This window comes from Haliotis rubra, unplaced genomic scaffold (genome assembly GCF_003918875.1).
Source record: "Haliotis rubra isolate DU_JTF1 unplaced genomic scaffold, ASM391887v1 Scf3, whole genome shotgun sequence".
Taxonomy (NCBI): domain Eukaryota; kingdom Metazoa; phylum Mollusca; class Gastropoda; order Lepetellida; family Haliotidae; genus Haliotis; species Haliotis rubra.
In genome coordinates, this window is record NW_025766968.1 from 6,607,023 (window position 1) to 6,622,755 (window position 15,733).

Sequence of the window (15,733 nt, forward strand, 5' to 3'; positions counted from 1 at the left end):
CTAAACGCGTATAACCTATCTTGAAAGTTAAAAAGGTAAACGTTAAAGCACATGTCGGTATATTGTTACATGGTCTTGTCCGGCTTTTTGTGTCTATCTTCAAAATGGCTGCGCCCATGTTCATGAGTCGTTTTCGTGCAGACGCAAGAAAGTCCGTGAATGCACGAAGTCATATTGAAAGTATCCTATAAATGTTTATAATGTATATTGCAAATTTACCCTAACTTAAGGTGAGTTCCTCATATGACAAAACTATGACAGGCACCGTATTCCGTCTTTGGCATAACGTAGACCTTTCTTAGCTTGGAGTTACTTCCCTTTGACGTGAACATTCTGATTAACAGTACTAACGACGACATAAATAATAGTTATCTAGAAGTTATGCTTACTCTATTTTCTGCATCAACTTCTGTAACAATGGATTCTGTATTGTTGGGGTTTTTAAATCAGAAAAGCAACTGCCATAAAGTCTTTCGAAGCAAGAAATTATGCCACATTTAACATGTTTAATGAGTAAAAAAAATTAAAATAAAATCTTTTACTTATCACAAATTTATAAGCTTTTAATGCCAAATTGTTTTCATTTTGCACTATTTGACTGTCAAGACAATAGGGTATTGAGGTGTCATTACAGAAAACATATCGCATGTCAAATCATTGCATGAAGACTCAAGGTGCCCCAATGACCTTTCATCCCAGTTTCATCTAATAATCTTTTATTGCATAACTATCATTCAGTTGAAGAGTGGAATGTGTTTATGCCGCTGTTGTCTGTTCCAGATAATGGACATTGAAATGCAGCATGTGTTAATCAATCCAGTCGACTCAGCAGACACTGGACTGCAAAAGTGTCGACTTGGAACACATCTCATTGAGCAGCTGTCAGGAACAGTCGGATCTTATGTTCACATTGGGATCAAGGAGAAGGAGTATATCTGTAGCATATGGCCTCATAGCATCTGCCCAGACAATAACACAATTCAGTATGACGGCTGTGTATCTGTCAAACAAAATGACCATAGTTTCAAATCATTATCTGAACAGAAAAATCTAAATAAAAATTCAGTGTGCAGAATACAACAACTACCCATTTCAGATGCAGTGAGTGCAAGTGTGACAGTTATTGTTAAAAGCATGGAGAAGTATTGTGAGTGGAGGAAGTATCCTGCTGTGCAGAAGACTTTAAAACATCACTGTCTTAATTGTTTGAGGAAAAAGTGTGTAGTTAAAGCCTGTACCGTTGATTTAAGGACTTCAAGACTGGCGAAGATGTATGGAATTGTTTATGTGTGTGTGAATGCTCAGTCTACAAGGCATGACACAGATGGTGGGGTTGTTAGCGGACTCACTGACCTCACAATAGACAGTGTTCAGAGCGAGGAAAGATACTTGCTGTCACAGCAGTCCAACAGATTTGAAATGGGGGGGAGTAAGTAAAGTTGCAGGCAGTTTGCAGGACTTGATACACCTTCCTTTGAAATGTTCAGCTGATTTCAAACATCTCAGACTTCCTCTTCCAAAGGGAATTCTTCTTCGGGGACCACCAGGTTGTGGGAAAACCTCCCTTGTTTGTAGTCTTGCACAAAAATGTCAAGCAGCACTGGTGACAATAAATGGCCCTGAAATATTGAGTCCGCATCCAGGGGAGAGTGAAGAGAATGTGAGGAAAGTTTTTCAGAAGGCATTTAGGCTGAGTCAAGAAGGGCCCTGCATTCTCTTCATTGATGAGATAGACTCATTGTGTCCAAAACGTGGCAAGTCTGGTGGGTCTAATGATTCTCGTGTGACCAGTGCGGTAATGTCATCCATGGACTCTCTGGTGGACTCAGAGGGTCTGGTCATCATAGGGGCAACCAACAGGCCCGCTGCACTTGATCCTGCTGTTCGGAGACCAGGGAGGTTTGACAGAGAGGTGTGTACAAACAGATCATCAATGGTTTATCTTCACAAAGAATTATGTATGTTAAGCTAAACAAATCATTGTTCTTATTAATTCACCAAAATTCATATACTTAAGCCAAGCAATAAGGAATCAGTGTTTGGAGTTCAGGGGTACTTGATCATCAAGGTCTTCACTTTTGGGACCTAATAAATTTTCAACATTCGACAATTATAGCTCAAAAATGTATTTTAAAATAAATAATTATATAATTAGTGAATTTATAAAGCGCTAAAATACTCCAGGCACTAAATGTCTGCTCTAAGCCAAGAGCTATGATGAGTATATACAGGGTATTTAAAATGAGTAGGAACACAGAAATCTATCAGTGATAGTATTCGGAAAAGGAATGTCTTTAAATGAGATTTGAAGTTGGTGACACTGACAGCCTGATATCATGGGGAATAGAGTTCCAGACAGAAGGAGCAGCATAGCTGAAAGAGCAGTAGCCAAATGACTTCAGGTGGCGTTTTGGTATCTCCAGAAGATCAAGATTTCCTGATCTTAATGTTCTCACAGGACTGTGCTTGGAGAGTAGGTCAATTAGATAACTTGGTGCAGTTGAGTGAAAGCACTGATAAGCAAGTGTGAGAGTCTTAATTTCTATTCTTGCTCGTACTGGCAGCCAATGCAAGGACTTCAAGGCAGGCGTGATGTGAGAGCGCTTCTTTGTTCTGCTGATGATCCTTGCACCAGTGTTCTGCACCTTCTGGAGCTTTGCGAGGAGTCTCTCTGGCAAGCCGTAATACAGACTGTTGCAGTAGTCTAAACGTGATTGGACTAACGAGCATACAAGGACACATGTGGCTTCTCTGGAGAGCATTTGTCGAATGTGACCAATGTTGACTGTTTGCTTTATTTTCAACACTGACAGACCAATAATTGTTGGGGAAGGGGTGGATACTCTGTTGACGGTTAACACAAAGTGACCAAATTCAGAAGCAAAAGTAAAAATATCAAGTCAATTCATTAACATTGCAAATTACAGAATGAAAGATTGCTGTAAGTCAGATGTTCCCAAATCATGAGCTGGAGGCTCATTATTTACAAATGTCATTCATTATGACACTAAGCAGTTCTCATGGTTAGTTAGGTATGTAAGTGGTATGAGCAAATGAAGTCATCCCTAACATGACATTCTTTCCTTGTCAGAAATCTGATAGAGTTAACTAATTTGGTAATGTGGACAAGGTATCTTAATTCGGATCAGAAGGTCTGTGGCTTGAATCCCATGGGAGGACTCAGAAAGTTTATGGCCTCTACATTAGGGAGGATATTTCCATGATGTTTTCTCTTGCTAAACAAGTATTGTCTTTAAATATGATTATCAACCCGTGTCATCTGTCAATATTTTGAACTCAATTTGGCAATAAACACCCACTGTTAATGTTGCTTCTGTCATTTGTTGATGATCAGATCTTGTTTTCAGATTCTCATGAATGTTCCCAACAGAGAACAAAGAAAGGAGATTCTTGCTGTACATTCTGCCCGTCTGCCGCTAGATGGAGACATTGACCTTGACTTTCTGGCTGATGTTACTAACGGCTATGTTGGGGCAGATCTGGCATCACTGTGTAATGAAGCATCTTACATAGCCATGGCACAAGCAGAGTCAGAAGGCCATCAGGTAGGGAAGTAGTTAAGTGCAGGAAGTTTGTGAGTGAGTGAGTTTAATTTTATGCAGCTTTCAGCAATATTCCAGCAATATCATGGCGGGGACACCAGAAATGTGGTTCACACATAGTACCCATGTGGGGAATCAAACCTGGGTTTTCAGCGTGACAAGCGAACGTTTTAATGATGAGGCTACCCCACCGCCTGGGGGAAGTTTGGGCTGCATATGGTTACAGCTGCTTTGCCATGACCAGCGGGGATTATGTTTTATAACAGTTCCCAGGCAACCTATAATTGTCATGAGAGGTGACAAACAGATCAGGTATCATGTTCTCTGACTTTGTTGATGCGAGGTTTCATATCCTAATTGCGTAGGTCAATGACATGATGTCAATCACTTGATTGTCTGGTCCAGACTTGATTATGTACTTATCTGGGAACTTGGTCTCATGGCTGAAATAAAGCGTATGCGATGTTAAAGTTTAACTCACTATTTACTGACAGTCATCTTATACATGTAGCTGGAAGCTTTGAATATTTCTTAATGTTGTGTTTAAACAACAAACAATAAACACACAACCATGGCAAAGGCAGGTTCACAGGGATATTAGGTAAAGACGTGATCAAGTGCAGAAAGTATATGAATACAGATGTGCTCTCCTGTCACCATTACGAGGATCTGTGAGGATTCTTGGTTAAAATAGCTTCCCAGTATCCTGTGCTTGCTGTAAGGTAAGAAAGTGGATTGTGTTGTCAGGGTTGGCAATATGATTTTGAATAAACGTGAATGATATTTTTCAATTTCCAAGGAAACACCTTGTGTGAAGATGTGCCACTTTCAGTCAGCTCTGCGTAAAGTTATACCCTCTCTGCAAAAGGGATCAGAAGGTATAGTTGACCTCCGACCTGTGCAGTGGGATGACATTGGTGGACTGGAGAATGTGAAAGCACAGATCAAACAGGTTGGTCCTGAGGAATATGTCATCGTTTGGCAGCTTTAAACCCCGGACACTTACTCATAGGGTACATTTTAACCATCTAGAGGAAAACAAAGGACTGATTTACATGATGAAACTGAATGTCTTTTACTCTCAAAAGTTCCTCACTATATATATAAACAATCAGGATGGACATGCCAGTTTGCACCCGACATCCACATCCATATACATGAGACACTTTGAAAAAATACTGTGTTATTTCTAGGCTTATAAACAGCACCATTTCTAGTTCTCTTTCATAAGGTGATGATGATGATGATGATGATATACTAATTATTCAAATCATCTGAAGACTCAATAAATATTTGGACTTTGCATTATGACAAGGTGTAATTATTCTTATGTTATGTATATGTATATATATATATCCCAGGCAGTAGAATGGCCCCTGTTGTACCCTGAAGCCTTCACCAGGATGGGTCTCCCTGCCCCGCAGGGGGTGCTTCTGTATGGCCCCCCAGGGTGCTGTAAGACAACACTAGTGAGGGCAGCAGCTACAGCAACACATTCTGCATTTCTGTCCCTCAGTGGAGCTCAGCTGTATTCGCCATTTGTGGGAGACTCTGAAAGGCTGGTAACAGAGGTGAGACAGTGAATTTACCTAATAAGTTCAAATTAGTTCATATAGCCAGATGAGTGACTGAGTATGGTTTTATGCCGCTGTTAGCAATATTCCAACAATATCACAGCAAGTGGACACCATAAATGGGTTTCACACATTGTACCCATGTGGGGAATCGAACCTGGGTCTTCGGCGTGACGAGCAAACACTTTAACCACTAGGCTACCCCACCTACCCTATAGCCAGATGAACAGTCTGGATCACCCTCCAATGTAAAATAATAGTTGTTAATATAAGGTGAACCTTTATGTTCAGTGATGGTAAATGATTTGATTCCTGAGGCAGAAAAGAGGAAAATATTAAAGAAATCAGTAATGATTACAACTATAGGCTCCATACAAACATTACATGCCACCTGATTTTGGGCAGGCAACCACTTTAAGACATGACTTATGTCTGTTGTTATTATCTGCTTCCTTTGGTTGATATGAGTAGTAATACATGGCGTTAAATTTATGTATATCTGTTGCAATAGTAATTAAAATTATTGCAGTTGTCATGAATATATAATTATGTACACACAATAAGTATCCAAATCCAGACAAAGCTACAAAGTTCGGTGATTTTGGTTTCTTCTTAACAACAGGTGTTCCAAAAGTCTCGAGTCATGGCACCTACGATATTGTTCCTGGATGAGATCGACTCCATTGTTGGCAAGAGGTCAGAGGGCGGGTCTCATCGAGGGGTACAAGAGCGAGTCCTGTCTACTCTTCTCAATGAGATGGATGGAATGGGGTCCGTCTAGATGACAAGATTGACAGTGCCATGTCCCACAAGGAAGCAGAGGGAGAACAAAGTCCTGAAAAGGTTTTTCAGCTCTATGATTAGGTTTTACCTATTTCATTCTTTCTTCGGTCCTTGTTGGCTTTCAGACAGACCAGGTGCCCTGTGGCCATGCTTGTTGTATGAGTAAAATCTGATTGTTTGACAATAACCCTGGTGCCATTGATCACCTTAGTTTTCAGCTGCAGCATTATATAACATTCATGCATAAGATTTATATGACATTCCCAAATACTGGGTTCCTTCTTACCGGAGAAAATGGTGACATCAGCTTGTTTGGGTTATTTCAGGGCAATATGCAACAGAAGCAGAAAGTGAATAACAACAAGGTGCTGATGGTAGCTGCCACAAACCGACCAGATCTGGTTGATGATGCTATTCTTAGACCAGGAAGGATTGACAGAATAATCTATGTCCCTCCTCCAGATGAGATGGTGAGTTATTTTCACGTTAAGTGATAAGGGAAATATAACCCATATAGTGATATAGGAATACCTCCCAAAATGTTTGTAGTTCCACAAGCATTTATGACATATTTAACATTCCCGATCCATAAAGTGATTTTAGTGCTACGGTTATAGTAAGTCTGTGTTAGAGTATTGGAGTTACGATCAACTTAGGGCTAAAATCGCTTTGTGAAAGGACCCCAGGCTAAAAGCTTACTGCTGGTTTCTATCGGTTTAGGAAGCTACAGCTTGTGTATGAACTCAAGTGTAATATACGTTTCAGTTCATAATCCCTCTAATTACTTTGATGATGATACTGTTTCCTGAACAGTTTTCATATACATTTATAGTACAGAGCATTTTTAGCATCCTAACTATTGAGGTGGGTATCACGGTGTATTGTGTCAGCAATATAGGTGACTCTTGGGTATTGGATGGTCTGGCTCAATAGCTGATTGTGTGACTCTTGCCTGAATGCTTTGATATGGCTGAATATTGTGGATGGAGGCAATATAAAACACTCACTCACTAACTCTCTCATAACATTATGATTTCCAGACTCGTCATGAGATTCTCAGAGTGCTGACTCGGACGATGCCCTTAGACAATGTGGACCTGGGTATCCTCGCTGGGAAAACTGACTTCTACACTGGGGCGGACCTGGAGAATATCTGCAAGGAGGTAACCATGGCTACCTGAAGTATCACTGTTGAGGTTTTGTCAGTACAAGAACTATAGAAATGTATCCAGGTAGCTTTCGGTATCCACAGATGTACGGTACCTGAACCAAAATCTGACCAGAGATATGTACCCAAGTGTGTCAATGTTTATGGCACTGGTGTTAGGATTATGTGGGATTACCATAAATCCTTGAGTAAATACCTGTCTTGAATAAGCACAGAGTCAAGTGACCCTCTGCTTTGAATAAAGGTCGTGTTTTAGAGGTACGGTATGTAAGGTGAGAAAATGCCACAAGACATGGTACTGTGCATGTATGGATTACTTTTGTTGAAAAAGCTGACAGTCTGTCTGATGTCCATTTTGTGCTATATGAAAATAACTGTGCCATACATAATTAACTGAGCGGGGTAGATTTGTAATATGAAAAGGTATGTGGGATATATTCCTGTAGTTCTGGACCCAAACAGCTAAAATGTGTGGTCATAAGTTGGTATCATAATCTGATTAGGTGCCTAAAGTGTGCGAGATTCAGCTCCTGATTGGGTGCTCAGAGTGTGCGTATGATTCAGTTCCTGATTAGGTGCTTAAAGTGCGAGATTCAGCTCCTGATTGGGTGCTCAAAGTGTGTATGATTCAGTTCATAATTGGGTGCTCAAAGTGCAAGGTTCAGCTCCTGATTGGGGTGCTAAAAGTGTGTGAGATTCAGCTCCTGATTGGGTGCTCAAAGTGCAAGATTCAGCTCCTGACTGGGTGCGTAAAGTGTGCGAAATTCAGCTCCTTATTGGGTGCTCAAAGTATGTGAGATTCAGCTGCTGATTGGGTGCTTACAGTGTGTGAGATGCAGCTCCATCAGAACTTCCTTCCATAACCCATTGAATACACTGGGCCAATATATAATGAGTGAGTGAGTGAGTTAATATTTATCGTCACATCGGCAATATATCAGCCATATCGTGACGAGAACAGTTTATAATTATAGTAAAGATCAATAAAGTTAGAAATTAAAAACCTGTTGACAAAGAACATGTGGATAGGCAGTGTATCACATATATCCATTTAAAACTAGTAACTAAATCTAAAATACTGGAGTGAGTGAGTGACAATACAATATAAAAACAGGCTATAGATTGCCAACAACTGAAGGTAGATCACCATACTAGGGACCATGAGGACTTACAGTACATTTGCTTCCTGCATGGACCCTAGCTGGATTTACACCATCCCCCTCAGCCGTTAGCAACGTAGACAAATCTAGCCATACATTTAAAAACACACATATACTACGACTAAAAATAGCGAAGAGCTTCAATTTACTTTGAATGTTTGTGGACTTACGTCAATATATGATGAAATGATTATGAGTGCCAGCTGGTGTGTGTGAGAACTTTGTGTGAACCTACCGGTACTACTTCCTGACATTGAAGCAGTGAGTACAATGTCCAGCCAGACTGCTCACTGGTCTGAACCATCAGGATGGCTAGAACAGATAACATGAGATGATCCTGCATTTTCTTACTTTGGCACTTTAATGACAGATACTGTTTTTTGGTATGTTTTTAACAATGTCAGCTATGTTGAAATCTGGATTGAAATGAACCTCATTTCAAATTTATATGTTGAAAATATACACTATGAACAAAGAAATCATATATAAATGGTGATTATGTTTTATTGTGAAACAACATCAGTGCTGGGCGAGCCATTACCAATAGACATCACCAGTAGAACGTGTAAGATCCTCTCTTTCAAGCATAAGGTGACCCCTCTTCTTAACCCGTCAGTCCAGCTACAAACACCCACTTATACACAGTGATATATAGTTGTTTGCTATTGTGTCCTAGATGTATGAAAGATAATTGTAAGATGATTTCATTATATTCCAGGCCGCCATGCTTGCCTTGACAGAGGACATAGATGCCGGGAAAGTGAAAATGAAGGACTTCATTAAGGCACTCGACATTGTGAAGCCTTCCCTCAACCAGCAGCTTGTGGATAGGTATAGAACACTGGGAGACAGATACAGAACCAGCTGATGGATGTCCTGCAACAATAAACTGATTATATTGTCATGGATAGGTATAGATCACTGGGAGACAGATACAGGTATAGAACACTGGGAGACAGATACAGAACCAGCTGATGGATGTCCTGCAACAATAAACTGATTATATTGTCATGGATAGGTATAGAACACTGGGAGACAGATACAGAACCAGATATGTATAGAACACTGGGGAGACAGATACAGAACCAGCTGACGGATGTCCTGCAACAATAAACTGATTATATTGTCATGGATAGGTATAGAACACTGGGAGACAGATACAGAACCAGTTGACGGATGTCCTGCAACAATAAACTGATTATATTGTCATGGATAGGTATAGAACACTGGGAGACAGATACAGAACCAGCTGGCGGATGTCCTGCAACAATAAACTGATTATATTGTCATGGATAGGTATAGAACACTGACGGATGGCAACAATAAACTGACAGATAGGTACAGAACTGGGAGACAGCAGAACCGGATGTCCTGCAACAATAAACTGATTATATTGTCATGGATAGGTATAGAACACTGGGAGACAGATACAGAACCAGTTGACGGATGTCCTGCAACAATAAACTGATTATATTGTCATGGATATGTATAGAACACTGGGAGACAGATACAGAACCAGCTGACGGATGTCCTGCAACAATAAACTGATTATATTGTCATGGATAGGTATAGAACACTGACAGATACAGATACAGAACCAGCTACAGAACCAGTTGACGGATGTCCTGCAACAATAAACTGATTATATTGTCATGGATAGGTATAGAACACTGGGAGACAGATACAGAACCAGCTGACGGATGTCCTGCAACAATAAACTGATTATATTGTCATGGATAGGTATAGAACACTGGGGACAGATACAGAACCAGCTGACGGATGTCCTGCAACAATAAACTGATTATATTGTCATGGATAGGTATAGAACACTGGGAGACAGATACAGAACCAGTTGACGGATGTCCTGCAACAATAAACTGATTATATTGTCATGGATAGGTATAGAACACTGGGAGACAGATACAGAACCAGTTGACGGATGTCCTGCAACAATAAACTGATTATATTGTCATGGATAGGTATAGAACACTGGGAGACGGATACAGAACCAGCTGACGGATGTTCTGCAACAATAAACTGATTATATTGTCATGGATAGGTATAGAACACTGGGAGACAGATACAGAACCAGCTGATGGATGTCCTGCAACAATAAACTGATTATATTGTCATGGATAGGTATAGAACACTGGGGGACAGATACAGAACCAGTTGACGGATGTCCTGCAACAATAAACTGATTATATTGTCATGGATAGGTATAGAACACTGGGGGACAGATACAGAACCAGTTGACGGATGTCCTGCAACAATAAACTGATTATATTGTCATGGGTGTTGTTTTCTCTTACCACTCCTGTCAGAAATTTTGTTACGGAATTCCAGATAAGATGGATATTTGTGCAAAATGCATAAAATACATCAACATTGACCCATTAATTTTAGTTGCTTGCTTACAAATATCCATCAATGTTTTTAGAATGAACAGTTTAACACTGTGCTGTTACTCAGTGTGTTGTTTTCAACATGACTACATGGGTTTCTTTACAGATCTGTTTTTACTGATTGAATTCAGGCATTACACAATTGCATTGAATGATTCAGTAAATCAGACAATATGTTTCACTTTTCATAAATAAGACATATTGCTGTTGTAGGTTTTTGCGACGTTAGACACTTGAGCCAGCACACAAACAGATGCAAATTAGAAACTGCTTGAAGCAACTTTCAATGAGATGTTTCTTTTTAAGCACATTGTGTAGCAATATCCAGTGGACTTGAGTAAAATCAAGTGGAATAATTTTAGGCTGCAATGAGAAAATTAATACCGACTGAAACTGATGCTAGGTGGCCTGGTGGTTAGAACATTCCCTACACAACCTAGAGTGAGTGAGTGAGTATGGTTTTATGCCACTTTTAGCAATATTACAGGAATATGGCGGAGGACACCAGAAATAGGTGTCATTTCTAGTTAAAATGTTTTAGATTTAATTACTAGTTTTAAATGGATATCTGTGATACACTAGTAGTTTTACTGTTCTTCGTCAACATGCTTCTATTTTCTAATTTTATTGATCTATAATACCATTATTAATTGTTCTCGTCATGATATAGCTGAAATATTGCTGATGTGACAATAAATATTAACTCACTCACCAGAAATGGGCTTCACCCTTTGTGCCCAGATCTTCAGTGTGATGAACAAATGCTTTAACCACAATTCTACCCCACAGTCCCACACACAACCAAGAGTTTCAGTCCATACAAGCACTATCATGCTACCAGTGATGACTCTTATATAGATGTAAGGTTTCTGATAGGCTGCAGCTCTGTTCTCTTATTCATTTCTTCACTGACACAGTTACACACTCACTCACCATAAGAATCCGTCATAATAACAACAGAATAAGGTCTAACCTAACGATGTTAACATGGTTGACTCAATAACTGATGTTTATTGCAGAGCTGCAACAGTAGATGAAGTCCCTGATTTTGATCTTTCGTGCAGTGGTCTTTATCAGGAATTCAAAACAAAGGATTCAGCAAATCCTGGCATGGAAAAGGGAAGTAACCCTGCACAGGGAATTCTTGGGGCTGAAACTACTCAATCAATAGGGGCCACGTAAAACCTCTTTAATCAGCCTCTGTCAAGACAATTCTTTCACCTCCAGCTCACATGGGCGTGTCACGCTTAGAAACAGCGTTAGAAAGACATATAGGTACATAGACCCTACCCTAGTACTATATAAAAGGCCTTTTATATAGTACTAGGGTAGGGTCGATATATCTATATGTCTTTCTAACGCTGTTTCTAAGCCTGACACGCCCCTGTGCTCCAGCTCACATCCCCAGATAAAATACTTTTTAAACCAGTATTGGACCCAGTCACACATTTAAATGGGAAGAAGCTATTTCTGTAGGGTATAGTGGATAAAGGGTCGAATGGAAAGCTGAAGATTGCTTCCAGCCCTGCTGCCATAGACCAAAAGATGTTACTTCTTGTTCCAGCCCTGCAGCCTAATAGACCAAAAGATGTTACTTCTTGTTACCCAGCCTAATGTTCAGCTTTAAGTTCGGTCTAATGTTCAGCTTTAAGTTCGGTCTAATGTTCGGCTTTAAGTTCGGTCTAATGTTCGGCTTTAAGTTCGGTCTAATGTTCAGCTTTAAGTTCGGTCTAATGTTCGGCTTTAAGCTCGTATAAGAGAATTACTAACTAATCCGCTGATAGTTGGAACCGGAACTCGAATTAGATGAACTTGACATCGTAACATATACATCTGTTTCTTTTAACATCCATCAGGAGGATCTGTATCTTTATGGCTAGTTGCCATGAAAACGCAAAGTCTATAAATAGACTGATGTTCATCTGTAGAGGCGTGCTTGTAATATATATGTTGGGAGAAAGAGAAACTGACACTCTGGTAACACTTCTTACCACAACTCTGCCCATTTGAATTCAAGAATGGATGTACAGAAGGGTGTAAATGTCCTTTGGGTTTCACAAACGACAAATATGCCTTTGTTCTGAACTCACAATGCGTGGGCTTTTAATCTTATCGACGACGGGGGTGGCAATATATTCGAGTCTGGTTTGTTTAAAGGAATGTTCAGATATGGAGAAGACAGCCACGTTTGCGTCGACGACGCCCAAGGCCGGGCGTGTTTCACACACACGTGCATCATGCACAGGCGATGCTGTGAAATAAACAATATTTTTTTAAGGGAACGTACTGTGACTCATTCACAGAACGTCAAAACAAGCAATGGGCGCTTCTAGAGGATGGGAATGGTATACACAATATTGTTGATTTATCACAACAATTGTGCTTTGTACAGGATCGGAGGAACCCCATATCACACATTCCCCATCCTTGAAAAAGTTCCGAGACCCGCCTCTGCGTGTGTGTGTTGCACACACGCCTCAGTCTGACTCCGTTAACACCGCTGTAAAAAGAAGTAATAAACAACATATGAATCCCATCATGCATTGAAAAGAAAAACATTTATGCAACAGAAAATGTATCAAGATGTCCAGATTTTATTCGGAAACAAATTGTTCAGCAATTTCGAGATGTCTTTATACTACATATACAACTGTTTACATCTCATATTGATATACAAAGTTTAATCGAAAAACCCACACCACGTGCATGAGTCTGTGTCGTCTGTCAATCTTTTTAATATACATGTACGATACATACTACTCGAAGTATGCTAAGGCTCACCACTTTAAAATATATTAGGTGAAATATCGAACGGTAAACATGTGAAGACATGTTTAATGGAAGAAACGTCCATATCCACGGACCATACAATGCAAACAAACAACGTGACGAATAATCAGTCAGATGTCCCGACAAAATGATTTCTGAACCCAAATTGAAACCGTCAAAGGATCACAAACACAAACTCGATGCCCGGGTGATGCGAATGTAGCGTGACACCATCGTCTCATGCACCCAGTAAGTGTGTAGATGGTTGTTAGGGTAAGATCGTTCCACTCTTCAGTATGAGCATTGGCGAGTTCATGTAGATTTGCTGGAAGGTAGGTCTGCAGCTAGTTTCACATATTTTCGATGGAAGGTCAGTTCTCGTGAAAGGGCTGGTCATTCCATGCATACAATGGTCTCATGCTATTAGTTGGACAGCCTTATCGTCACCGATACGGCGATGCTTATACGATGAGGTGGTGGAACGCCGTCGACCACCTGCATGTCGCTGAATAGCTGCTCCAAAGGTTCGGGTATCGATTCCACTCCCAACTGATCACAATTTCTCTGACACCGAAAACGTGCCTTGTGTTGGTTCAGTTTTAAGCAGTGATCGACATCTTTGACGGCGTAGAGGCATACGAGCATTCTGCTGTTGCAATCCTCAAATGTTGTTATCTGATAGCGACGTGCAACGATTCTGCCCCGATACATCAATCCAAACAATGGATTCATGCACCACGAAGCCAGGACAACATGCTTCTGTCCACCATTCATAAAGCGACGGTCCCGCCGACGTTACCCAATCATTGTATACTGGAGATATTTAATTCTTCATATATTGGATGATTATATGATCTCATCAGAACTTGATCCCTAGCAAATCTTGATTAGTATACTGCCGAGACATTCAACCAGTGATTATATGTTGTAAGTAGGTCGAGACGGTTATAATTTACTTTGGAAACAAACAAAATATAAAACTGAACGTATATACTTAAAAGCATCACAGTATAATAGTATAAAATTCTTTCTATGCATATTTTGTTATATTAAATATAAACACTATCAAGTATACCATGGAATATCTTTAAAGAGATTCACTCAGTATTACTTAGTATACGAAGGGAAATCAGATCCGGTCTATACATGTAGATTAGAATGATATTTCTCTGCTTTAATCAATAACTGTATATGAAAAAGGATATAACAAAATTGCATTTGTAATCCCTATCCTTCTACTTGTATTTGTTGTGTGTCTTACAGATACGTATTAGGATAGCGCCACGCAATTGCTCACGTAACTGCGCTTGCCATTCATGTGAACGTAAATCAACATGATTTAATGAGCCATCTTACCCAGGTTCCTGATTTGTAGATACAAACATCGTAAAATGTGTTGCGGTTTCAACTTTCTCATTCAGGGCCTGTTAACGTGACCCTAAATTCACAAAAATAATGACACCTGACAACATGGTGACAAGGTTTCCTCAACATTTACAGGAACTTCGATTGTGCTTATTGCTTTTGAAAAATTGCTGTGGAATTTATTCTTCTGTATGGAAAACCCCCAGATGTTTTTAACATTTGAACACTATTTCTTACGCAAAATGATAGTTTATGGCGAAATGTTACACAATCCCTACACCATCTCGCCCTCTAGCCCAGTTTTTACTAATTCTACGCATAATTTCAGAAATGAGTGAGTTGGTCTTGACTTCACAGTATCAGCAGAGACGTATCAGCTTAATGCTGGAGGAAATCACACTAGTAGGATATGGCGCTGAAAACCACGTACCATAATCGAGACGATTCGAACCCACCATCCGACTACCGTTTATATGAGCACGTGTACCAGGGTATGAAACTCCCAAATTTTTTAGCAAGACCACAGGGCTGGTTACATGTAAAGCTTGCCAGCTCTGACCAAAACTTACCTGCCCACAAAAATACTATAGTAATTTACTTAGTGTAATTAAATTAAAACTTGTAAAATGTTGAAAACAAATTATACCAATGCAAGAAAAGAATTAACTGTTTATTTCAGATTTATGAGTGAATTAATAATGATTTATTATCCTGAAATATGATGAATATCTTCATATAAGTGTCTAAATTTTAACCCGTCCGTCGGGCAGGTGAATTTGAGAATCTGGCAGTCCGTGTCGAAAATAACCCGTCCCGGGCGGTCGGGCAGGCAGGTATTTCGAACGCTGTGAGCACCCTGGCTTAGGCGTTGAAAAGTTTCTAAAGCCGGTGGGCAGTTTTGTTTTAAGCATATTTTATTCACAGAGAAAAGGATTAGGAACAAGTT

At 39.9% G+C, this 15,733-nt stretch overlaps 1 protein-coding gene and 1 long non-coding RNA gene across 2 annotated transcripts; both read left to right on the top strand.

The window, feature by feature from the left end:
• The first annotated feature begins 104 nt into the window (after nt 1-104).
• On the top strand, nt 105-9,147 carry LOC124282521 (spermatogenesis-associated protein 5-like protein 1). Its single transcript, XM_046718534.1, is given in 10 exon segments — nt 105-155; nt 781-891; nt 1,364-1,912; nt 3,369-3,566; nt 4,363-4,515; nt 4,925-5,134; nt 5,760-5,933; nt 6,247-6,390; nt 6,961-7,083; nt 8,967-9,147. Coding segments are annotated over 10 exon segments (1,863 nt in total). The 3' UTR covers nt 9,117-9,147.
• A 175-nt stretch (nt 9,148-9,322) lies between these two features.
• LOC124282478 lies at nt 9,323-10,540 on the top strand. Its single transcript, XR_006900166.1, has 3 exons — nt 9,323-9,464; nt 9,655-9,814; nt 9,909-10,540. It is a non-coding gene; the product is annotated as an uncharacterized LOC124282478 (long non-coding RNA).
• Nucleotides 10,541-15,733: the final 5,193 nt, after the last annotated feature.